Source organism: Xenopus tropicalis, chromosome 1 (genome assembly GCF_000004195.4).
Source record: "Xenopus tropicalis strain Nigerian chromosome 1, UCB_Xtro_10.0, whole genome shotgun sequence".
NCBI lineage: Eukaryota > Metazoa > Chordata > Amphibia > Anura > Pipidae > Xenopus > Xenopus tropicalis.
The window spans coordinates 92265250-92292160 of NC_030677.2; the positions used below are offsets into that span (position 1 = coordinate 92265250).

The window sequence follows — 26911 nt, forward strand, 5'->3', positions numbered from 1 at the left end:
CCATTTTCCACTTGAGCTCTTTAGTTGCGTTTGTATGTTCAGCTTTTATAGCTTTCTCAATGGTATACATTCTGAAGATCTTGCGTAGAGATAGTTGAGGGGAGCTATCCTGGGCTTGATCTTTAGTTTGCTTGTAAAATATAGTCTTGAGGTCAGCATCTGCACCTAATTTCTTTGATTTTGGTACCATTTTGTGGTCAAAAGTGGAATGACCATGAATATGGAGGCAGAACAGATGTGCTGGGGATACTTTGCAGTCTTCTGAGTGGTGCTAATTGTTGTTTGCAACATGGAGCTAATAATGGTGCATGCTTCCCATCTGGTGGGAGGCCATGCTCTGTCCTGGTTTTATGCATCTCGGTAGATTTGTCATATTTTGAGAAGCAGATCAGAGTGTGAACTATGAGGAGAACATGGCTAGGCAGATTGTGGTTATAGGGGGTTCAAGTATTAGGAAAACATATTGCATAATCTCTCATCTGGATCTCTACAACTGTATAGTTTGCTGTCTCCATAGTGCCATGGTTTGGCATGTGGTTTAGGTTAGATTAAATTATTGGGTGTGGCTTGGCATGACCTAGCTGTCTTGGTACATATATGTGCTGATAGTTAATTGTAGAAGGTGGATCTTAATGCAAAAGTAAAACCAAACAAATGAAAGTGTTTTAAATTTTAATATAATGTACTGTTGTCCTACACTGGTAAAACTGGTGTGTTTGCTTCAGGAGCACTACTACAGTTTATATACATTGCTGGGCCAGCCATTTAGTGTGAAAAAGGGTAAAATGCACATTACTTAGCAAATAAAATATTTAGAATACAATGGGTTTAGATTACTCAATAAAAACTAAAAAAAACTAAATCCCATTGTATTCTACATACTTTAGACACTATTTGGGTCAAATTGGACTAGCCATATTCTTCATTTCCCAGGGTGCCACAGCTGTGTGACCTGTGCTTTGATAAACTTCAGTCACACTTTACTTACTGAGCTGCAAGTTGGAGTGATATCACCCCCTCTTTTCCCCCCCAGCTGCCAATGAGCAGAACAATGGGGAAAGTAGCAAGATAGCAGATCCCAGTTGATATCCGAATAGAACTCAATAGTAAGAAACCCCAGTCCGACTTGTGACTCCTCCAGTTACATGGGAGTAGGAGAAACAATAGGTTACCTGAAAGCAGTTCTAATGTGTAGTGCTGGCTCTTTCTGAAACCCAAAATTGGGCACAATGGGTAAAATCTCTGTAGCCTCGATAGATTGCACCTCCATTGAAGTTGGTCTGCTTTGCAAAGAAAAAGGATGGCTAAGAGACTGTAGGAGTGTTCAAACTAGACAAAAGGGTGGTAGTTGAGTTAGAGCATTATAGGGGATGCTAGTGTAGATAAGGTTTGGGATCAGAATGGAGTTATTGGAGAAGAGTAAGAGGACACAGAGTATACCTGCTAATGAGATTCCAGTATTATAATCTGTCTAATAGTAACTATAGATCTAAGTTTCCAATGAATAATATAAATATCGAACCAAAAACTAGCAATCTCTGGAGTCTATTGCAAATGCATTGATATAACCAAGTAGGATGAAACATGACTGATGTTTATTAAAGGGGTGGTTCACTTTTACAATAACTTTTAGTATGTTATAGAATATACTATTCCTAGCAACTTTGCAATTTGTCTTCATTATTTATTTATTTTTTTATAGTTTTTTCTTTGTTTACATCAGCTTTTAACTGGGGGCGGGGCGGTCACTGACTTCGGTAGCCAAAAAACATATTCTGTTTGAGCCTACTATTTTATTTTTATTGTTATGGGAAGTCTTTTGAAAGTGATGTGTTTAAAAAAATAGAAGAACCCTTTTTAATATAAATCACATTAAAAATATTTCCTTTCACTTTGACGTGAGTCACACCTTAAATATGAACATCTTGATGTTTCAAAACATCCATGCTGACATTTTTATTTTTTATTGCCTATTTTCTGTAGATGCGATACTACTCATCCAGTGGGAGAAGAGGTTTCCTGGGTGGCTTACTTGACAACATCAAACAGGAACTGTCAAAAAATAAGGAAATGAAAGAGAACATTAAAAAATTTAGAGAAGAAGCAAAGAAACTTGAGGAATCTGATGCTCTGCAACAAGCTCGCAGAAAATTTGTAAGTTTAATAAATCTCGTATGCACTAAGTAGGGATGCACCGAATCCATGATTTGGTTCAGGATTTGCCAAGATTCTGCCTTTTTGGCAGGTTTCTGCCGAATCCATGTCCCTGGCTAAACCAAATCCTCATAAACAATCCACATAAACAAGGAAGTTGAAAATTATTCACCGCATGCTAGGCACACAGTTCTCTTTAACCCTTCCACGACAGGATACAGGCTATTCGGATACAGTTAAAGGAACATTAACACAAAATTTTCACTTTAAAGACAGCAATTCTAAATACTTTTATTAAGCTATGTAACGTTAAAAAATTGCAATGTTGTAAATAGTTTTTTAATAAATTACATTGCCACTGACTTACTGGGCCAAGCTCAAAAGGGCGATGGGTAGACTTCTGGTTTAATCAGGAAGTTGATTTAGTGCATTCTTCAGAGTCCTTTTTAAAGTGATTTATAGGCTTCTATTGATCTGGCACAGAGAGGGAAAGGAGAGTGATAGGATACGGACCTTTTCTGCTCTTTTGCTGCATCTGTGTCTGTTTCAATGAACGCTGCCAGAGCCTGTATGGGGAAAGGGAGGGGGGTGGAGGGGGAGCAGAACGGAAGCAGACTGTGAGACTTGGGAGAGATGTGCTGCCTGAGCTCAATAAATCTATGGTAAAGTAATTTTTTTTAAAAATTTTAAAACCACATATACTATTGCAGTCTTTCTATGCTATATTTGGTAATAAAAGTATGTAAAAATTTTGTGTTACATTTCCTTTAAGTATTCAGCTGAATCTTTCACGAAGGATTCTTGGTTCGGCTGAATCACAAAATAGTGGATTTGGTGCATCCCCAAGTAAGTAATGGAGTATGTATCAAAATTTTAAATTTCCAAAGGTGTACATTATGGGACACAATTTTTCAAAGTAAGGTCACAACCCCAAATCAAAATTCATTTTGGGTATATGTGTGTTTTATTAAAACAAAAATGCTTGTTGTGGTTTGCATTTTATTGTGAACTCACAATATTTTGTGATTGGGGGAAAAAATGCTTCATGCGGTCATTCAACCAAGATGCCACTTGCATGTAAAACTTGGATGACTGAGATATTTTAAATTGTTTGAAGATACAGAAAAGTTTGTTTTTTGTAAATTAAATTTTATTCTGTAACCTAAGGTGGCCATTCAGTTCTCTCAATAGTACCCTTAAATCTCCCCATATTTCTCCCGTTCAGATGACCAGAAGCCTCATAGGAGAAAAATAACGCTGAGCTGTGTAAAGAAAGTTCCCTTAATGCCTTGCCCCTGCACCGAGACCAAGTACATGCTCAGTTTGTAAGACTATGAGGAAGCTTCCTGCTGATTAGCACAGATCCACATTCCTAAGGGGTGGAGCGAGTTCTTAGCATTCTTGAGGGAGGGGGGAACAGGAGAGAGCTGTGTGTCACTGGCACAGGAAAACAAAGACAACAAATCTTTTAACAGAGGACGTATGGCTGTATTTACATAGACCTTTTTGATAAAGCTTACTTAGTTTTTACCTTTCCTTCTCCTTTAAATGCAATAATTTTAAACTAACATTCAGACTGAAATTGTACAAATCAGAGATGTTCTGAACATGAAATTGGGAGACACCAATCGTATGAAAGTGACTTCCATTGTAGGTCCCCCAAGGATATCATCACACAATACATGCACAGATTTTATCGTTATCCAACCGAAATGTTCTAACCTAGCCGATTAACTAAACTATCAATCGCCATAATAAGAAAATTATCGGGGCGATAATTCGGAGCCCACGCACAGTCTGAAAATCATACGAAGATTTAGCAGTACGTATATGGCTAGCTTTAATGTTACTGCGATTAGTGTTAATGTTACTGTGTTTGTTTTCAATTTAGCTTCCCGAAGCTTCCTTACTTAACAGGTTATTCATATAGAAATTTAGGTTACAATTGTCCGTATACTGTAGCACATGAAGCACACACTAAGCCAGTGATCCCCAACCAGTGGCTTGTGAGCTACATATTGCTCACCAACTGATTGGATGTTGCTAGCACTTGCCTCAAAGCAGGTGCTTAATTTTGAATTTCTGGCTTAACGGACAAGTAAAGCCTACATTTGCCTACAATGTATATCAGTTGGGCATGTCTCCCCCACCCAATTGGCATCATTTGTACGGCATATATCCCCTCTGTTTGCTAGCACCATCACATTTTCCTAAAGCAAATAGTAGCTTTCTCCCGGTGGCCATTTTTCCTCTGATACATAGATACATTAGATACATTTAAATCTGCAAACAGCATACACATACAAAGACTCTTATTCAGCATACATTTCATCAAGACTGCAGTCTCTGTCTCTGATAAAAGTTCTGCTTTGTTTGAGCTGAGCTCAGGAGAGAAGGTTAGGAGAAAAAAATTGAAGCATACAGCTAGAGCTGAGTTTCTAAGGGAACCAGCAATTGCCATCTCTTTACTGGTTGCTAGACTGGAGGGAGTGTTTAGTAATCTGAGCTTAGAACAACTGAGCATGTCTGACAAGCAAGAAATCAAAGCAAATTCCAGAGGGGGGGACCGAGTGGCTAACAGGAGGAGAAGGAAATCTAAGTGATTAAAGGAACAGTAACATCAAAAAATTAAAGCATTTTAAAGTAATTAAAATATTATGTGCCATTGCTCTGCAAAAAAATGGTGTGTTTGCTACAGAAAAGCTACTATATAAATAAGCTGCTGTGTAGCCATGGGGGCAGCCATTCAAGCTGGAAAAAAGGAGAAAAGGCACAGGTTACATAGCAGATAACTAGTAGATAAGCCCCATATAATGGGGGTTTGTCTGTTATCTGCTAAGTAACCTGTGCCTTTTCTCCTTTGAATGGCTGCCCCCATGGCTACACAGCAGCTTACTTATATAAACTATAGTAGTCTTTCTGAGGCAAACACACCAGTTGTAGCAATGCAGGGCAACAGTAAATTATATTGTAATTACTTTTATACACTTTCATTTTTTGGTGTTACTGTTCCTTTAAGGAGATGTTGCAGTCTAACTACTAACTTCTGGACAAACAGTGTGGCAGGTATTAAAAGATTTCAAAGAAACTGTTCACTGATTACTTTTTTATGGTTTTTACATGTCCTTTAAAGGAGAAGGAAAGGTTAAAACTAAGTAAGCATCATCATAAAGGTCTATGCAAATAAAGCCATAAACACTTGCAGAAAAGCTGAACGGAGACCTCAAAAGAAACACAGGATTTCATCATCTTTTGTGTATACATGTAGAAAGAGAGAGAGTCTCAGCAGCACCCCGAAATGGTGAAACAAAGGTGATTTATTTGTGGCACAAGTAAGGCTTATTTGTAGCATACCTCCCAATTGTCCCAATTTTCGGGGGACAGTCCCAATTTTAACAGCTCAGCCTGCTGTCCCAGATTGTTATTAAAAAGTCCCTCATTTCCCTTTGATCTTCTGCTCTGAATGCCAAAAAAAGATACAAAGTTTATCAAACTTAATTAGATAAGTAGGCTTTTGACAAAGAGCCCTGAGTTCTTAACAGGCAACACAGGCACTTAGATACAATTGTAACTAATAAGCTAAACCGGTCTCTTGGGGGGAACTGAGACTTGCAACTTAAAGGGCAATTTAAACTTTTAACACATAATACCAGACCCCAAAACCCCCAGAAATGTGTTCAAACTTTAAATAACCTGTCAAATTTTGTAAAAAGGGAATGGCATTTAGGGGGTGTGGCTGCAAAAATGGGTGTGGTCAAAAAATTCAGCATTTCTTTTTAAACTCTTAACTTTTTTAAAAAGGTTGGGAGGTATAAAGTAGTGACCATGGGCAGAGGGCACCACAGCTTTGCACTCAGCCCTTCAATAAGTAACTATATGTGTAAGTGAAGCACTGGTACCTTGGGGTTATACGATAAAGTAATATTTATAAATATTAATTATCTAAGCTAAAGTATGCAGTTGATGAAGTTTTCTGTGCCTGCATATTTACACTAGCCTAACAGTGCAATGCAAGTTGTACCTTTACACTCCTGCAGACCTAGCACCTATTAATGCTAGCAGAGAAGTGTATTATATGCTTATCTGTATCACTGGGCAGCTACAGTTCTATTGCAATGCCATACTTTGTCCTTAAAGGAAATGTAACACTAATTTTTTTTAAGTAAAAAAGCTATTCTACCCTGCCCCAATAACTGCCCTATCCTGCAAACCCCTTAGTATTTTAAATGCTTTAATAGAAAATACCTGCTAAATCTTTGCTTCCTCTCAATTGAACTCAGCGAAACGGCAAAGGAAGGAACTGCATCCACTGTGCAATGATCGATTGATCGAGCCTAGCCTGACTCCTTCCTATACAGAAAGAAGGCTAGGCTCGATCGCATAGTGGATGAGCTCCTTACTTCGCCGTATCGATATAGTTCAATTGACAGGAAGCCAAGTTTTAGCAGGTATTTTCTATTAAAGCATTTAAAATACTAAGTGGTTTGCAGGATAGGGCAGTTATTGGTGCAGGGTAGAATAGCTTTTTTACTTAAAAATTTTTAGTGTTACTTTTCCTTTAAGCACTGAGAAGAAGTTGAGGCTTTTATTCCATCATTTGAAGGTGGATATTGCGACATTTCTATAATATGCTTTTTCTTTTATACTGTTTTAAATACACTGTTATTGCAAATAATATTTGTTTTCTCTCATCAATTTTGAATGGCAGAAAACAATAGAGCTAGAAACAATGAAGACTTCAGAGGTTTTCAAGAAGAAATTTGAACAGATGTCAGACACTGTGAAAGAGGTAATGCTTCAAGATGATCTTGGCAAGGCATTGTATGCAGTTATTATATATATATTGATACTAGATATTTCATAATGTTAATCAGTTTTCCAGTAAGGTCAAATATCTGTGTATTATTAATTAATATATTTATATGCAATATATTCTGTATATTTTGTTGACCCAGGTTTTGCTGCTACTGCTTTGTCATTTGGTATGTGTATATCAGCTTTGTACACTGTTTTGGAGAGATACTGACTCATCTTTCCACAAAGATTTGCTCAGTTTGCAAGCTTGATAATGCTTGTTCATCTCAGTTATGAAGTAGAAATATAGAGTTTTATTGCTTTTTAATAAAAATATCAATGAACGTTTATTTCACCATTCTTTATTACTGATGCTAGTGGCCCAGAAATTTTGTAAAACAGCAAAGTTATTAAAAGCAGCAAAATTAAGAAATATTATCCAATCTAAAATCTAACTGCATAAAAATCCTTTTGTACTGTCTAAACAATTCAGTTTGTTTTGAAGCCACATTATGGACGAGTGTCATCCAGTTTAGCTGGAAGTTGGATTTATAGAACCCAGTACAAGTATGAGATCCCTTACCCAGAAACCTGTTATCCAGAAGGCTCCAAATTACAGGAAGGCCATCTCCCATTGACTCCCATTCAAAACTTTTGAAATTGTCTTTTTCTCTGTAATAATAATAATGCAATACCTTGATCCCAGCTAAGGTATAAATTGGCCTTACTGGATAACTAAACTATCCTGTTTGATTTTAATAATGTTTAAATTATTTTTTAATTACACGTAACACATTATCCAAATCCGGAAGTCAATTGTTTCCCTGTATGGAAGATTTTTTTGCCTGCCTTTTAAAAGTTCTCTTTCATCTAAATTCCTTCAGCTTAGGTTGCGAAAGAGGGGTATGTGAGCAGTGTTAGTTCTTCTGTATAATTTATGTGTTCACTTCACTGCTTGCAGCTATTAAAGAAATTAATTACAATGAAGAACCAATACTGAAGTAACATTGTCCACACGCCCCCTCTCTCAGCCTAAGTTGAAGGAATTTAGACGAAGATAGAGAACATTAAAAGGCAGACTAAAAAATCTTCGTACAGTAGCAAATGAATCCCGTTTTTTAGCAGTAGTCAGAAGCCTAGGAGGAGATGTGGAGCATCGCATGGTGGATTGTGCAGAGTTAATATCGCCTTATTTAAAAAGACCGGAAACAGAGTTTTAGAAGGTATTTTTTTAATAAAGCATTGGAAATAAACTTTGTGCATGATAGGGCAATTATTGGAGCAGGGTAGAATAGATTTTTTTCTTAAAATTTAGCATTACTTTTCCATTAGTGATGCCATGGGTAGGGGATTTTCTTGTTACAGCAATGCTGCCCATTTATGTGGCGTTCAGCCAGGGATCCCACATTTCTCAAATTGTTTGCAGTAGCCCTGTCTTATATAGATAAGTTTATACAAGTAAATTACCTGGTTGACCAGTCAGAAGACTTACAGTAGTTGGGTTCAGTTTAAGACAATGTCTTAGATGGAAAAACCTGAAACTGGTTCATAAGATGATGGAAGTTGGCTACAGTAGAAGCATGATTCCGTTACATTTTTGTAAGTCATCAGAGCGGCTAAAACTCTTACCATCTACTCTTACTGTAGGGGATTTTCCAGACCAGGACATGGCAGGTAACTAAATAAAAAGTTCACTCCTGCTTCATTTGCGTTTCTTTGATACCATGGGCTTTCAATCTGATCAGTAAAATGCAAATGCAGGAAAGGGAAGGCATGCACAGTAACCAGTTCAGTGTCACTTTCCTGTTTGGGAAGAATGCACGTTGGTGTTTCCAGTACCTTCCAGTACAAGGTTCTGTTTTATTAAAAAAATAATAATAATTTTAAAGATTTTAGAATTATTTGCTTATAAAGGAGCCTATGGGAGATGGCCTTCTCCAAAGTTTGCAACTTTCTGGATAGCAGATCCCATACCTGTATATGATTTGGATTCTCTGTTAATAAGAGAAATGGGCCTATAAGTGGTGCAGTTTTTTGGTGCCTTCACTTGTTTTATTGGAAAATGATGAGTGAATTGCTTGTGGATGATGGCTCTGGTGTCCCTTCTCCTATTGCATTAAACATTCAAATTGAAATAGAACTAAATGGCATAGGTTACATAGCCGATAACTAATGAGCTCTTTAAAACACTATTGTATTCTACAGAAAGATAATATGTTATCTGCTATGTACCCTGTGCCTTTTTTTCAGCTTGAATGACTACCCTAATGGTTATACATCAGCAACACACAAGGGCAGCACTATATTACATTTTAATTGCTTTAAAACAAACACTTTGATTTTTTGGTGTTACTGTTTCTTTAAAGGAACAGTAACACCAAAAACCAATGTATAAAAATACACAACATACTATATTACAGCATATTATATTGTTGCCCTGCACTGGTGCAACTAGTGTATTTGCTACAGAAAAACTACTATAATTTCTATAAATACCCTGCTGTGTAGCCACAGGGGCAGCCATTCAAGCTGGGAAAAAGGAGAAAAGGCACAGGTTACATAGCAGATAACAGAAACGCGCTGTAGAATATTATGGTGATTTATCTATTATCTGCTTTGCAACCTGTGCCTTTTCTCCTTTAAATGTCTGCCCCCATGGCTACACAGAAGCTTTGTTTATATAAACTGTAGTAGTCTTTTTGAGGCAAACACACTACTTTAACCAATGCAGGGCAACAATATATTATACTTCTATACACTTTCGCTTTTTTGGTAATAATGTTCCTTTAAGTTCACCGCTTTTTGTGGTATTAAGGCATAGAATATCAGTTCTTACAAAGGCAAATGTATTTGATTGTTTTGTTACTTATCATAATTTTTTATAATCCCACATGCTGTGGTTCTTTTTACTTTTACTTTTTTTTTTTTTTTTTTTCCTTCTACAGAGTTTGGATGAAGTTGGCAAAACTGACCTGGGGCGTAAATTTAGAGAAAGTGTAGAAGAAGCAGCCAAAACTGCAAAACAATCAGCTGAATCAGTAACCAAAGGAGGGGAGAAAATTGGAAAGACTGCTGCCTTTAAAGCAATCTCTCAGGTAACAGTACCGTTGTACAGAGTAGGACCCACAGAATACAGAACAATTAAATGAAACCATTATAGTTCTTAATTTGTTGGGGGGGGGCGGTTAGTTTAGGTAGGAAAGCTATACATCTTTTCTTTTTTTTTTTTTGTTTCAGGAGAACCTAAGCTCTCTAAATTTGAGTTTTTGTGTATTGCCACTTCTGGAACAAGGTTTAGAACTCTAAATACAAAAAAACCCGAAAATTGTAATTGTTCAGGATGTAGAGATTAATACCAGAATAATATTGTAAATTATAGACAAAAATTCAACCTATCTGGAGAGCCTCTTTTGGCTCGAACATGCCAATACAAGATTTATATAGTTTATGGAGATTTCTGACTTCTATAGATCAAAAACTCCCAGCAGTAAATTACCACATTTTCAAAGCACTACAGTAGTATACAGCATACTTCCAAAGCCACAAATCCCATTAGGTTTACCCCAGGAAACCATATGTTTTTGAAAAGTACACCATGTCTTTCTACTTCTAAGTACCAAACGGCAATGCTTCTTATCTCCCACATAGCATTAGGTGCCAAGAAAAAACAAAATATGAAAGCCAAGGGTCCACTGAACAGTTCAATGCCCATTGTGCATAGGATTACCAAAGTATTTGGCGTTGAGACCCCAAAATGAAGTTAGTGTATACACATTTTATATGGCATATATATTTACTAGCAAAAAATACACCGCCTGTTTTATGTCTGATAAAAGTGGCAAAAAAAAGTTGACCCAAGAAAACATCATGTTTTCAGAAAATACACATTCTGCCAAATATAAAATGGGTAAATAAGTCTTTATGGCAAAGCACCAAACAACAAAGCTAAGCTAAATGTAGCGATTTTTATGTAATTTCTAAAAATTGTTTTAAAGCTTGCAATTTACCCAGTTATATCTCTCACAGTTTGAAATGTTTCAGCATAAAACATCCTATATATGAACATCAGGGGTCTGCTTAACAATTTGATGCCCGGTATGCATTGATCTAGCAAACTATGTGGCATACAGAGGCAACAAAATGAAAATAGTGCATATGAATTTTTATGTCTGACACTCTGGCTGCAGCAGTATAAGCACCCAGTATTGTGTATTATGTACCCTAAAACCCCCTAACAGTACAGAGACCCTAGAATACCATATCTTTTTCAAAATACACATTCCAACAAAACCAAAACGGCTAAATTCTTTCTACTGCAAACTACAAAGTTTTGTTTAACGGTAGTGGTTTTTATGACATTTCTGAAAATCATTACAAAGCTTGCCTTTTACCCCATTATATGCAAAACATTTCATAAAGCACTAACATAAAACATCCTAAATATGAACGCCAGGGATGCATATTGGGCATCAAACTGTTCAACAAATTTTGTATGCTATATAATCAATTTGGGTCCAGAGCATTCTGGGTAGCAGGCCCCATACCTGTACAGGAACTTGTCAGTGGGTGATCCTTAACATAGCACATTAACACTTAAGCAAATTTAAAGTGTACAAGGCTCTGGGGCATTGTTCCCTCAAAGCTGTTCACATGCCCACAAATTTTGAGGCCAATGCACACACAAAATTGTGGTGCGCACAAAGAATTTTATGTGAAAAGACATAGTTTTGTACTTTATTCTGACCTGTGCACACTAGTTTTATAAAAGTGTGCACAAAAGTTTTTATATGAGCACAATAGAATTTTTTCGAGCATGCAGCAAAGCCCAGTGGAATACACCCATGAATAGTTAGAGAGTCAAGTTCAGTTTTAACCATTATAGCCATTATAGCTATTTTCTAAGATTCCTTCTTATCTAGCATGGTACCAATGCAAAACTACACACTAATGTTAGAAATCCACTCCTAGGTCTGAAAGGGTAGATAGAAGGAACATCCTGCACAGAAAACAAAATGAAACTGTGGTTGTGGGTACATAGCCAGATTGTGAATAAGTATAACCGTGTTGAGAAAGTATCCCCGTCAGTACTAATATCTGCTTCAGGGAATCATATAGGAAGCCAAGGCAGAGGAACTATCATAATTTCTAAAAGTTTTTGTATAGTTCTGCTGTAGCAAGTAGATAAACCTACTTATTAATAGAGCACATCAATTGGCCAAACTGTCAAAATACACCCCAGTAAAACATCTACAGATGTGATTGTCAGAATTGACTTTTGCATGAGAGAGTGCAAGATATATATCCCTGACCATTATAGAGTGATTAAACTATTAGCAGACCTTTCTTTGGCCACAATTTAATAAAGGAAAGAATACCTAGGTCACTTACAATATGGGATCAAACGACTGGGATATGGAAGCCTATGCATTATTACAGTTGTGAAAATTTTTTTTCCTAAGATGGTAGCAAATGTAACTGTGCATATAGTTCAGGGGTTAAACAATATCAACACCATCCTGGTAGATTTGTCGCTCATGGTACCCCAGATTTAACCGTGTGATAAAAATCTCTGTGGCCACTGCCACACTTGAAGGATTCTGCAATTATCCACAGGCCCATATGGTTCAAAAAGCTGATTGTTTTGCCTTCATCTGAAACCATTGTGCCAGCCTGCGTGCAGGCACACTTGGCAGAATTAAGTGCAAAACCTAGGGATGGGACGCAGGCTGAGAATTCGCCCCATGTGGTATTTCTGTAGGAGTGCTTTTTTCACCACTGGAGCTCCCCACTGCATATTAATGGTATAGCAATCAAAATGAAAGGGTGGGCATTCCTTTGTTCTAATGGGTTGTTTGAGTCATTGCTTAACAGAGCGCATAGTCTTCTATGCTGTAGCTTTGGTATTTTAATTTGTTATTATATTCCTTTGTTATTTATCATTTTTTTATTTTACTCTACCTTAATGTATGTAAATATTTTCTCTGAAGGGTGTGGAGACTGTAAAGAAGGAATTTGATGAAAGTGTTTTGGGCCAAACAGGGCCTTACCGTCCTCCTTCCAGATTGAGGAAAAGGAGTGAATTTTCAGGTGACAGAACCAAAGAAGAAAAAATCTTTGAAGCTAATGAGTATGTATTGAATGAAATTGTATTTATGTGAAATTGTTTTGTTTGCTGGTTTTTGTTTTATAATCCTTAATTGTAATCTTTGCAGTACAGGTATGGGATCCCTTATCTGGAAACCTGTTATCCAGAAAGTTTCGAATTGCGGAAAGGCCATCTCCCATAGACTCCATTATAAGCAAATAAATTTTTAAAAATGATTCTCTTTTTCCCCATAATGAAACAGTACTTTGTACTTGATACTAACTAAGATATCATTAATCCTTATTGGAGGCAAAACAAGCTTATTGGGTTTATTCAATATTTGAATGATTTTTAGCAGACTTAAAGGAGACATATCCTATAACAATTAAGAATGTACCAGTGAATTATACTCCTAGATATAGAAGGAATGTCCTTAAAAAAAGTTGTATTTCAGACTGATTTAATGAGAAATTGCACCAAAACCCCACTAGCCCCGCCCATTTGTTCCACTCCCTGCTGGCTGAATTCTCTGGATGTGCTGGGGAGCCGGCGGCCCTCCGTACACTGCACTGTAAGATAGGAACCAATCAGCAGCTAGGCTGACCTGATAGGGAACTGAAGCCTGTCTTTCCTTGTGTGAGTACAGGGCTGTGATTGGCTATCCCCCTCCTACTGTGCGTCTGGCAGGGACCGTTAGGACACGCCCACTCTTCATTACAAACTCGGACAGAGAAGTGATAGGATTTATAGGGAGCTCCAATAAAGGGGCCATTGTTACAGATAGGATTAATGTTTAGCCCAAAGTAAAACCAGCACCGTATATTATTCATAATTGCCTACAAAATTAGGGGTTTTCCTATTTATCCTATATGTCCCCTTTAAGTTATGGAGATCCAAATTACAAAAGATCTCTTATCCGGAAAACCCCAGGTCCCAAGCATTCTGGATAACCGGTCCCGTACCTGTACTTTATGTTGAGGGTGCTCTTGTATTTGACATATGTTTTATGATTAATTACAGCTGATTTCTTTTTGGGATACCAACAATTTTGGTGTTATAAATCACTTTCACACTTAATTTGCCTGCAGTACCATTGTACTAAGTTGAGCTATAATAATAGTAGAAAGATTCAGGTTGATAATGTGGCTCCATTAAATAATGGAAATTATTTGGTTATAAAGGATACATAATCAGTTACCGTATTTTTCGCCCTATAAGACGCTCCGGAATATAAGACGCACCCAATTTTAAAGGAGGAAAATCTAGAAAAAAAAGATTGTGAACCAAATACTGTAGTAAAATATTTTATATCAAATGTATAAAGTTAATTGTCTCTGGGCTTGCACATAATGAGGCTTCCCCCAGGGCCCCCCCAAGCATCCTTAAGCTTCCCCCAGGGCCCCCCCCAAGTATCCTTCAGCTTCCCCTAGGCCCCCCCCCAAGTATCCTTCAGCGTCCCCCAGGGCCTCCAAGCATCCTCCAGCTCCCCCACGGCACCCCCAGCATTCTTCAGCTTCTCCCAGGGCCCCCAAGCACCTTCCATTTCCCCCTAACCTCCCCACAGCGGCCTCCGGCTCCCGTGATGTCTTCCTCTCTGTGCCGTGGCTCCCAGCTGCTTCTGTGCTTTTATAAGGTTGAGCCCTGTCAGTACACACGGGCGCAACCTTATAAAAGCGAGGACGCGTCAGAGAGCCACGGCACATAGAGGAAGACGCAGTTCGCCGTATAAGACGCACCAACTTTTTCCCCCCAGTCTTGGGGAAGAAAAAGTGCGTCTTATATGACGAAAAATACGGTAATCAGTTATTTTCTTAAGAAGTTTAAGACCTACTCATTAGTGTCACAAATCCCTGAACCAGGATATGGTACATAAAGGTTTTCTCAAAATCAATGTGAACAAGGCACCAGAGCCTGATGAAATACACCCTTGAGTATTTTATCTATCTGGTATGGCACCTATGTAAAGCTGATGTAATTCCAATATTTAAAAAGGTATTGGGTTTATTAAGTGTTTTTAAGCAAAAAGACTTATGGAGTAGAGATCTATATTACGGAAAGATACCTTAACTGCTAAACCGCAGTTACCATGCATTCCTTAAATTAGATTAGATATACCTGTGCTTATAACCTTGTTATGAACCTATACAAATGATGGCCATCAAAGAGTAACCTGAATCCAAAAGAGGACAAGAATCCCCATATTGTAGTTTACCCTTATTGCTCCACCCATAAATTAATTCTGTAATATTGTATTCACTATTCAAGGTGTGTCATAAAAATGTTTTTATATGGAGGCCAAACACCTTGTTTCTTAAAAATTTGCAGCATTTACTTAATGGAATACTGTCATGGGAAAACATGTTTTTTTTAAAATGCATCAGTTAATTGAGCTTCTCCAGCAGAATCATGCATTGTAATCCATTATTTAAAAACACAAACAGATTTTTTTATATTTAATTTTGAAATTTCATGTGGGGCTAGCCATATTCTTCATTTCCCAGGATGCCATACTTTACTGCTGAGCTGCAAGTTGAAGTGATATCACCCCCTTCCCAGCAGCCAAACAGCAGAACAATGGGAAGGTAACATGATAGCAGCTCCCAGTAGATATCAGAATAACACTCAATAGTAAGATCAAAGTCCGGCTTGGGACTGGGACATAGCTTACCTGAAAACAGTTCTAATGTGTAGTGCTGGCTCTTTCTGAAAGCTCAGATTCAGACACAATATACTGAGATGGCTGCCTACACACCAATGTTACAACTAAAAAAATACATTTGTTAGTTTAAGAATAAAACTTTTAATGTACTAAAAGTACAAGTTAATATAAATATTACCTTCCCCTTTGATAGAGACCTATGTGGAGGGCAATGGAAACAATAACAGAAAAGTTAATACTTAAGTTTTTTAAAAATGAGGAGAAGATTGCTAGCTAAATGGAGCATGATAGCACTATTAAAAAAAGGTAGCAGAAAAATTCAGTACCACATTTGAACATGTTCAAGAATGAGTCTTGATTCTCTGCATGTCTCCTCTTTCTGCACTGAACTAGTATTCTTATAAAAAGGAAACAATTGAGTTTCCAGTAATATTTCTTGTACAATTTTTGAAGATTAAATAGAGTTCTACTCTTTTGCATGTGCTTGTATTTCTTTAACATTTACAAATTTTACACTTTTTTTTTTTAATATTACAGGGAAGCAATGGGTATGGTTTTGCATAAGGATTCCAAATGGTATCAGCAGTGGAAAGATTTCAAAGACAACAATATGGTATTTAATAGTAAGTAAGAAAGGTCATTATACTTATTTTTATCTTCCATTCTGTTCACCTTATTTAGAAGGGAGACGATAAAGAAGCATTATACACGTTTTGCATTATATTTAAAAAACAATGTACATGTGTGTGATATATAATATATAAAAATATATATGTGTGCATATTTTTTTTTCCCGGAAGTTACTGAAACGTCGGGTTTGTAAATTAAATTTAAAAAAAAGTATCTTTGTTTGCATGAGACCTGTTGAGTGCTGTGCTTCGTGGATATATATATATATATATATATACAGTGGCTTGCAAAAGTATTCGGCCCCCTTGAACTTTTCCACATTTTGTCACATTACAGCCACAAACATGAATCAATTTTATTGGAATTCCACGTGAAAGACCAATACAAAGTGGTGTACACGTGAGAAGTGGAACGAAAATCATACATGATTCCAAACATTTTTTACAAATAAATAACTGCAAAGTGGGGTGTGCATAATTATTCAGCCCCCTGAGTCAATACTTTGTAGAACCACCTTTTGCTGCAATTACAGCGGCCAGTCTTTTAGGATATGTCTCTACCAGCTTTGCATTTTGGCCAAAAAGTTCCATTTTGACCAGAGCACCTTCTTCCACATGTTTGCTGTGTCCCCCACATGGCTTGTGGCAAACTGCAAACGGGACTTCTTATGGTTTTCTGTTAACAATGGCTTTCTTCTTGCCACTCTTCCATAAAGGCCAACTTTGTGCAGTGCACGACTAATAGTTGTCCTATGGACAGATTCCCCCACCTGAGCTGTAGATCTCTGCAGCTCGTCCAGAGTCACCATGGGCCTCTTGGCTGCATTTCTGATCAGCGCTCTCCTTGTTCAGCCTGTGAGTTTAGGTGGACGGCCTTGTCTTGGTAGGTTTACATTAGATTACACACAGGTGCACTCTATTTAGTCATTAGCACTTATCAGGCAATGTCTATGGGCAACTGACTGCACTCAGACCAAAGGGGACTGAATAATTACGCACACCCCACTTTGCAGTTATTTATTTGTAAAAAATGTTTGGAATCATGTATGATTTTTGTTCCACTTCTCACGTGTACACCACTTTGTATTGGTCTTTCACGTGGAATTCCAATAAAATTGATTCATGTTTGTGGCTGCAATGTGACAAAATGTGGAAAAGTTCAAGGGGGCCGAATACTTTTGCAAGCCACTGTATGTGTGTGTGTATATATATATATATATATATATATATATATATATATATATATATATATATATACATACAGTGGTGTGAAAAACTATTTGCCCCCTTCCTGATTTCTTATTCTTTTGCGTGTTTGTCACACAAAATGTTTCTGATCATCAAACACATTTAACTATTAGTCAAAGATAACACAAGTGAACACAAAATGCAGTTTTTAAATGAGGGTTTTTATTATTTAGGGAGAAAAAAAATCCAAACCTACATGGCCCTGTGTGAAAAAGTAATTGCCCCCTGAACCTAATAACTGGTTGGGCCACCCTTAGCAGCAATAACTGCAATCAAGCGTTTGCGATAACTTGCAACGAGTCTTTTACAGCGCTCTGGAGGAATTTTGGCCCACTCATTTTTGCAAAATTGTTGTAATTCAGCTTTATTTGAGGGTTTTCTAGCATGAACCGCCTTTTTAAGGTCATGCCACAACATCTCAATAGGATTCAGGTCAGGACTTTGACTAGGCCACTCCAAAGTCTTCATTTTGTTTTTCTTCAGCCATTCAGAGGTGGATTTGCTGGTGTGTTTTGGGTCATTGTCCTGCTGCAGCACCCAAGATCGCTTCAGCTTGAGTTGACGAACAGATGGCCGGACATTCTCCTTCAGGATTTTTTGGTAGACAGTAGAATTCATGGTTCCATCTATCACAGCAAGCCTTCCAGGTCCTGAAGCAGCAAAACAACCCCAGACCATCACACTACCACCACCATATTTTACTGTTGGTATGATGTTCTTTTTCTGAAATGCTGTGTTACTTTTACGCCAGATGTAACGGGACACGCACCTTCCAAAAAGTTCAACTTTTGTCTCGTCGGTCCACAAGGTATTTTCTCAAAATCATTGAGATGTTTTTTGCAAAATTGAGACGAGCCATAATGTTCTTTTTGCTTAAAAGTGGTTTGCGCCTTGGAAATCTGCCATGCAGGCCGTTTTTGCCCAGTCTCTTTCTTATGGTGGAGTCGTGAACACTGACCTTAATTGAGGCAAGTGAGGCCTGCAGTTCTTTAGATGTTGTCCTGGGGTCTTTTGTGGCCTCTCGGATGAGTTGTCTCTGCGCTCTTGGGGTAATTTTGGTCGGCCGGCCACTCCTGGGAAGGTTCACCACTGTTCCATGTTTTTGCCATTTGTGGATAATGGCTCTCACTGTGGTTCGCTGGAGTCCCAAAGCTTTAGAAATGGCTTTATAACCTTTACCAGACTGATAGATCTCAATTACTTTTGATCTCATTTGTTCCTGAATTTCTTTGGATCTTGGCATGATGTCTAGCTTTTGAGGTGCTTTTGGTCTACTTCTCTGTGTCAGGTAGCTCCTATTTAAGTGATTTCTTGATTGAAACAGGTGTGGCAGTAATCAGGCCTGGGGGTGACTACAGAAATTGATATTGAAATTGAAAATTGAAATTGATAAACCACAGTTAAGTTATTTTTTAACAAGGGGGGCAATCACTTTTTCACACAGGGCCATGTAGATTTGGAGTTTTTTTTCTCCCTTAATAACGTAAACCTTCATTTAAAAACTGCATTTTGTGTTCAATTATGTTATCTTTGACTAATAGTTAACGGTTTTTGATGAGCCGAAACAATTAAGTGTGACAAACATGCAAAAGAATAAGAAATCAGGAAGGGGGCAAATAGTTTTTCACACCACTGTATATATATATATATATATATATATATATATATATATATATTGTAAAAAAAACTGCATTAGATAGGCACTGTTGAAAAACAATAGACTTTTTTGCCTGGGTGCAGTCCAAAAGTAAATGCATAAATAGACCGAGGAACCTGGACCGCTTCACACAGGACTTATGAAAACAAAAAAGTTTATTGTAGCAGCATAACAAAGACTGATGTTTCGGCTGGATAACCAGCCTTTCTCAGCCTTTATATATATATATATATATATATATAATATATACAGAGAGCTGCACAAGGACTTAACGATAAAGTGAAAAAATGTTATTCAAAAAAATCCAACGTTTCGAGTACTAACTGTACTCTTCCTCAGGGACAAACTGAGGTAGGGACGTTGGATTTTTTTGAATAAAAATTTTTCACTTTATCGTTAAGTCCTTGTGTGTGCGGCTCTCTGTTCATGTATTGCTTCATTTTAGCCAGCACCCAGGGCATTAGTACACAGGAAGAAGCACACCCTATACAAGTCCAAATGCCCTTGGTGCAGGTCAAAAACAAAAATATAATACAAAGAGTGCCGCACACGCAAGGATTTGATACAAAAGAAAAAGTGTTTTTATTGAAAAAATTCCAACGTTTCGAGCACAACCAGTGCTCTCCCTCAGGGACAAACCCTGTACAAGAACAAAAGGAGCACACCCTTCAGAGAATCAAGTGCCCTGGGTGCTGGTCAAAAAGCAACAATACAGAAACAGATTACTGGACACACAGGGACGTTGGAAAAGATAAAAAATGTTTATTGAAAAAGATCCAACGTTTCCTGCTAAATAATTATGTTTGGCTGCGCAAGATGAAAAGCTTTTTGCATCAGAGTGCAGACACTACAAAGACTGATATATTATCTATGTTGCACAGTGACAATGCTAGAGACCAATTATGGAACCAAGGCACAGTCCAAGCAACAATCAATCCAATGGAATACACATCTTGAACTCCACAGGGTCAGTTGTACAACTTGGCAGAAAATAGGGAACAGAATTCCCCAGGAGGCAAAATAATCCACAGGATAGGAAAGCATGGATAAAGTTCTGTGAGGGTGCAGAAATTCCGAGGCAAAAGGTTTTTAAAAACCACCCAGAGGAAAAAATGGAACCAACAGACAAAACAAACTATTCTCACCAGGAGAGTGGAGACCATGTGACAGCTCCCATAGTGACAGGTGGTACATTCCTGCTGCATGATAGTGACCTTGAGTAGATCTTTACAAAACCCTCTTTACTATTTACTATACTGCCAAAATCAAGGGATCCGGGCACAAAAATCACAGAGGTTACTACTTCTGATATTTACATTATTTAATGGGTAGTTGGCTCTATATTTTTTGTTTGTAACAGTGGTATCTCCTTAACTGGTATACTATGTTGCCCTCTTACTCTAACCTCATGCTTATTCCACTGCCCTACACTTAATTCCCTATAATGCTTTGACCCCATGACCCCCCTTGCTTAGTTTAAACACTCCAGTGTGTACCAAGACAGCTTGGGTAATGCGCATTCTCACCCAATTATTTGCAAACCCATGCTATTCCTTAGATCCTCTTCCTCGCACATCTGGCAAATACAAAAAAAAAAAAAAAACAGGAACAAAATTACAATAATTTATAACTTTTTACCTTATTTTAAACTTCACTTAGGGCTGTGGCACACCGGTGGGATGGCATTTTGGGGAGATTTGTCGCGGGCGACTAATCTCCCCGAAATGCCATCCCACCGGCGAGAATGTAAATCGCAGGTGGGATGGCATATACGCAGCGCCTTGATTTCCCCTTGGATTTTCGGGGGAAATTGCGTATACCATCCCCCCGGCGATTTAAATTCTCGCCGGTTGGATGGCATTTCGTGGAGATTAGTGCCCGCGACAAGGGAGATTTGTCACGGACGACTAGTCTCCCCGTGTGCCAGAGCCCTTAAAGACCCCTACAATGGTACAATTGAATTCTATAGAGCCTATCTATTACTTGATAAGTATAGTAATATGTAAACCTGTGCCTTTTCTCCTTTTTTAGCTTGAATGGCTGCCCCCGTGACTACACAGTGTGCAGCTTTTGTTTTTTTTTTTTTGTTTTTTTTAGCATAAAATAGTATTTCTGAAGAAAACAGCAAACTTTTACCAGTTTAGAGAAACAGCACATTATTTTAATTGCTTTAAAACACTTGCATTTGTTTGGTTACTGTTGCTTTAAGATTAGGGATTGTTGTAAGTAAGTTATTTGCATAAAAATTCTCATTTGCATAATATCAATTGTATTGTCAGAAATCTTCAGCTTGTTTTGTTTTGCAAGAAAGTAAGAAAGTAGTTGATACAGGGGTCAGTGACCCCTTTTCTTGGTAATTCAATGCATATTTGCGTTACCAGGAAAGGGCATAAATGGTTCCAAAAACATAATTATTAAATGCAATTTATGTGTAAAATTAATATGTTTATCACTTTGGACCAGTATAAAAATTCTGCATAAGACCATAACAAGGTGTAACCGTACCTAAATTTAGAAGCTTCTAAACAGTTTTTAGAAGGTCTCAGATAATGTGGATGTGAAGAATTATGAGAAATGTCACCTGAGGACACAGTATGGACCCACATGTGCAGCCCAACCAGGAACTGGCTTTTGACACCAGGAGAAGCAGGGACTTTCATACCCCTAAGTATTTGTGAAGGATCAAATGAACTGTAACCACTGACTGCACTAGGGAGTGACCCAATTTAAGGGGGCTTCTTGGAGCAGTCTGTCACTAGGGGGTATATTTATCATGCTGTGTAAAAAGTGGAGTAAAACATTACCGGTGATGTTGCTCATAGCAGCCAATCAGATGCTTTGCTTTGATTTTCTAACCGTTGAAATCTAATTTCTGATTGGTTGCCCTGGGCAACATCACCGATAATGCTTCACTCCAATTTTTACATAGCATGATAAATATATCCCTAGGTGTCTTCTTCTGTACCGGGACTGTGCTTGCCCCACAACCATACAGTTCTGCTATGTATACTAATAGGTATAATAATAGGGGAATTGGTGAATTTCTGAAGGAGAGTACCTAGTATAATTGACTATACAGACAGTATGGTTGCTTGAATTTGTGCTTTCTACATGAATACACAAAATACAAATGTTGCATTCTGAAAAGATTGACTGCACCTGCAACTAGTTACATAGTAGTTGAGGTTAAATCAGGCATGCATCAAGTAAGTTTAATCTTTTTGTTCATAATATTAATACCTTTTTGTTGAGCCAATGAGAGGCAGGATTATCCTATCAGAAACTGCCTTCAATTTGCCAAGTGGTTGCAAACACCATCCATGTACCTGACCATCTTGCCAGCAGCGTGATGATGCAGTGTATATGGAAACAGGTTAGGCGCATAAATGCAGGCTGGGAATTTATGCATATAAATATGGAAGTGAAATTAAATAATTATGGTATAAAAATGATGAGAATTATGGGGAAATGTTAGTAAGACTAGATGACAAATAAAATGGGAATAGGCAACATTGTGGCTATTAAATGACCAAAGGACCAATGGAACATATATTTAAATTGACTGGAAGCTTAAAAGACCTTTGGGGCAGGAATAAAATAAGATGAGATCAAATAAAAAGATTAAATTAGCACTAGCATGTGGGAAAGCTTGAGGCCATCTTTAAAGAAGAGAAATATATATCATCAACAGCAAGAAGAGTGTGAGCAGTGTTACAAGCTGCCTGATGGTAATATATTCCCTTCTGTATTGTGCGATAGCTTGTTTTGCTGTATTTTAGGGTGGGATGTAGTTTTTAATTTTGCAGCACTTTGTCTTGCTGTGCTGCTTCTCTTGTATATACTGCTGTTTGGAAGTCACAGACTAAAGGTGGCCATACACGCACCGATATTATCGTACGAAACCTCGTTTCGTACGATAATCGGTGCGTGTATGGTATGTCGGCGAGTCGACCGATATCGCAGGAACCTGCTGATATCGGACGACTCACCGATCGGACCAGTTGGAAAATTTTGATCGGGCGCCATAGAAGGCGCCTGACCAAAATTCTCCCTTCAGATCTGAATCGGCAGAAGGAGGTAGAAATCCTATTGTTTTTACCTCCTTACCTGCCGATTCAGCCCTGAATGGTGTGTGGCGGATCTTACGATGTTTCGTTCGACCGATGGTCGTACGAAACATCGTTAGATCGCCACGTGTATGGCCACCTTAATGCTCTTTTGTTAACAGGGGACAAAGAACAATATGTTGCTGAGTGGGTGATATCTCAAACTGCTTTGTTCTATGCTGGCTGTAATAAAATGCTGAAATTACCATCTACTGATACAGGAGGATTTTACAAAAAATGACAGTTTTGACCACTTTAATTTTATATTTTATGATTTATAAAATGATATTGCCAAGGAAAGTCATTTACTTATTATTTTGTTTACTACAGGATTTTTTGAAATGAAGATGAAATATGATGAAAGTGATAATGCATTCGTTAGAGCGTCACGCACCATTACAGACAAAGTGAGCGATCTTATAGGTAAAAGGACTTAAAATATAATCTTTTATTTTCACTACACAAGTTGCATGCCATCACAAAGTGAGTGATTAGGCAACAATATTATTCATAGTTAAATGTAAATTTTGACAAAAAACTATACATTTCAGCTCGTCTGATGCTCATTTTAAATATGCAAATTAAATCATCGCCATTGTCTTACCTTTGAGAAAAACCTTTCTAGGCAGGAAATTCCATTGCCTACTTTATTGCCTTCCCATTGTCTGTGCTGTCTCTATAGCTGTTCTGTTGATGTTTTTACCAACCCATAAGGGGAAAGAATTAAATGTGGGACATTTGATCTGGTATACATATTTGTACATTTTAATAATATTCCTTTTAATGAAAATGAGAACACTAAATTCAATTCTTATTCTGGCCTGTCCACCTTTTTACACTCATGACAAGGTTATTTTTGCATACCAAGAAAGATTTTTTTGTGCACATGACCAAAAAAAAAAAATAGAGGGAATCTGCAATAAATAAGCCCTGGTCACCACTTTTTGTAACAAATTCCTTTAATTAAAGTATATGTAAACCCCCCCCCCACACAAATGTAATTGGTGAACAGGCTGTTTGAAATCTTTAAATATGAGGCTGCAGCATCCCGCTTAATCACTTATGATTCCTTCTCCTCCTCTAACCCACTTGGCCCCCTCCCTCTGGAATTTTATTGGCTACTGAACATGCTTCGCTGAGGTTACTAAACACACTCAGTCTAGCAGCCAATAAAGAGATGGCATTGCTGGTTCCCATAGAAACTCTGCTCTAGCTGCCTGCTCCTATTTTCCTTTTAACCTCATCTCTTGAGCTTAGCATGAACAGATGTAAGTATCACTGAAGATTGAAGATTTTTTGCAAAATGTGATTGCACTGGCAAATGGAGGGAATATATGCAGTATAAATGACGCCATTTGGGTTGGGGAGATATGTTCAACTTATATACATTGTAGCAGGGTAGGACTGGGGGGTGCAGGGCCCACCGGGGCTCCTGCCCCGGGGGCTCTGCAGGTGCCCCAGCTGCGTCCCCTAACCCCCCCCAGGGGCCCCCCTAACCCCCCCGCATGGCCCCCACCTGACGTCCTCCCCGAGCGCGTATAAATTGAACGCGTCAGGGGAGGAACAGTCAGTAGGGGGAGCGCCGGCAAAGGTCGGACTGGGCAGCTGGGGCCCACTAGAGCCGGGGCCCACCGGGATTTTTCCCGGTGTCCCGGCGGCCCAGTCCAACCCTGCATTGTAGGGAAATGTAGGCTTTACATTTTCTTTAACTTCCCCTAGAATAGTGAAGTATTTTCTGTGACGATGTAACCTTTTCTCGTTTTTGTTTTTTTTTGCTTTTTTATGAAAATGTTAGCGTTTATCTTTCTACATGTTATCTTTTCTACATATATATATTTCCACATGTTTATCCTTTATGGTCCTTCCAGTGTGTTAAGCCTTATCTTGCAAATTGATCATCTCTGAATCACCTACTCCTACAAGATTGGTATGAGCTTGACATCTAGTTACTGTGTACAATCTAGGCATCATAAGTTGATGAGCTGTATGTGCATAAATGTAGATTTATCAACACTAAATTAATCAGATGGGTCACAGTAAGAAACAAAGTAAGGCATCCATATGCTGGACAATAACTGTTTAATTTTATGAAATAAGATGGTAAACCAATTTCGTAGCATAAAATTTGTATTGTCTTGCAAATATGGATGCCTTACATTTTTTCATCTAAAAATATAATTTAATACTTGGTACTGTACTAGCAAAGCTCTGCACTTTAAATATTGGCTCACTTGGAATATACAGTGGCTTGCAAAAGTATTCGGCCCCATTGAACTTTTTCACATTTTGTCACATTACAGCCACAATCATGAATCAATTTTATTGGAATTCCACATGAAAGACCAATGCAAAGTGGTGTACACGTGAAAGTGGAACGAAAATCATACATGATTCCAAACATTTTTTACAAATAAATAACTGCAAAGTGGGGTGTGCGTAATTATTCAGCCCCCTTTGATCTGAGTGCAGTCAGTTGCCCACAGACATTGCCTGATGAGTGCTAATGACTAAATAGAGTGCACCTGTGTGTAATCTAATGTCAGTACAAATACAACTGCTCTGTGACGGCCTCAGAGGTTGTCTAAGAGAATATTGGGAGCAACAACACCATGAAGTCCAAAGAACACACCAGACAGGTCAGGGATAAAGTTATTGAGAAATTTAAAGCAAGCTTAGGCTACAAAAAGATTTCCAAAGCCTTGAACATCCCACAGAGCACTGTTCAAGCGATCATTCAGAAATTGAAGGAGTATGGCACAACTGTAAACCTACCAAGACAAGGCCGTCCACCTAAACTCACAGGCCGAACAAGGAGAGCGCTGATCAGAAATGCAGCCAAGAGGCCCATGGTGACTCTGGACTCTGGACGAGCACTGCACAAAGTTGGCCTTTATGGAAGAGTGGCAAGAAGAAAGCCATTGTTAACAGAAAACCATAAGAAGTCCCGTTTGCAGTTTGCCACAAGCCATGTGGGGGACACAGCAAACATGTGGAAGAAGGTGCTCTGGTCAGATAAGACCAAAATAGAACTTTTTGGCCAAAATGCAAAACGCTATGTGTGGCGGAAAACTAACACTGCACATCACTCTGAACACACCATCCCCACTGTCAGATATGGTGGTGGCAGCATCATGCTCTGGGGGTGCTTCTCTTCAGCAGGGACGGGGAAGCTGGTCAGAGTTGATGGGAAGATGGATGGAGCCAAATACAGGGCAATCTTGGAAGAAAACCTCTTGGAGTCTGCAAAAGACTTGAGACTGGGGCGGAGGTTCACCTTCCAGCAGGACAACGGCCCTAAACATAAAGCCAGGGCAACAATGGAATGGTTTAAAACAAAACATATCCATGTGTTAGAATGGCCCAGTCAAAGTCCAGATCTAAATCCAATCGAGAATCTGTGGCAAGATCTGAAAATTGCTGTTCACAAACGCTGTCCATCTAATCTGACTGAGCTGGAGCTGTTTTGCAAAGAAGAATGGGCAAGGATTTCAGTCTCTAGATGTGCAAAGCTGGTAGAGACATACCCTAAAAGCCTGGCAGCTGTAATTGCAGCAAAAGGTGGTTCTACAAAGTATTGAC

The 26911-nt window shown here is 38.3% G+C and overlaps 1 protein-coding gene across 2 annotated transcripts in view; it reads left to right on the forward strand.

Moving 5' to 3' along the window:
• Nucleotides 1–26911, forward strand: part of timm44 (translocase of inner mitochondrial membrane 44 homolog) — a 59148-nt gene that overhangs the window by 6325 nt on the left and 25912 nt on the right. For both annotated transcript variants that reach the window (XM_012956167.3, NM_001126923.1), the window contains exons 3-8: nucleotides 1984–2154; nucleotides 6863–6943; nucleotides 9894–10043; nucleotides 12936–13075; nucleotides 16230–16315; nucleotides 23663–23755. In XM_012956167.3, the coding sequence (XP_012811621.2) occupies nucleotides 1984–2154; nucleotides 6863–6943; nucleotides 9894–10043; nucleotides 12936–13075; nucleotides 16230–16315; nucleotides 23663–23755 (721 nt within the window). The remainder of the gene's footprint in view (nucleotides 1–1983; nucleotides 2155–6862; nucleotides 6944–9893; nucleotides 10044–12935; nucleotides 13076–16229; nucleotides 16316–23662; nucleotides 23756–26911) is intronic.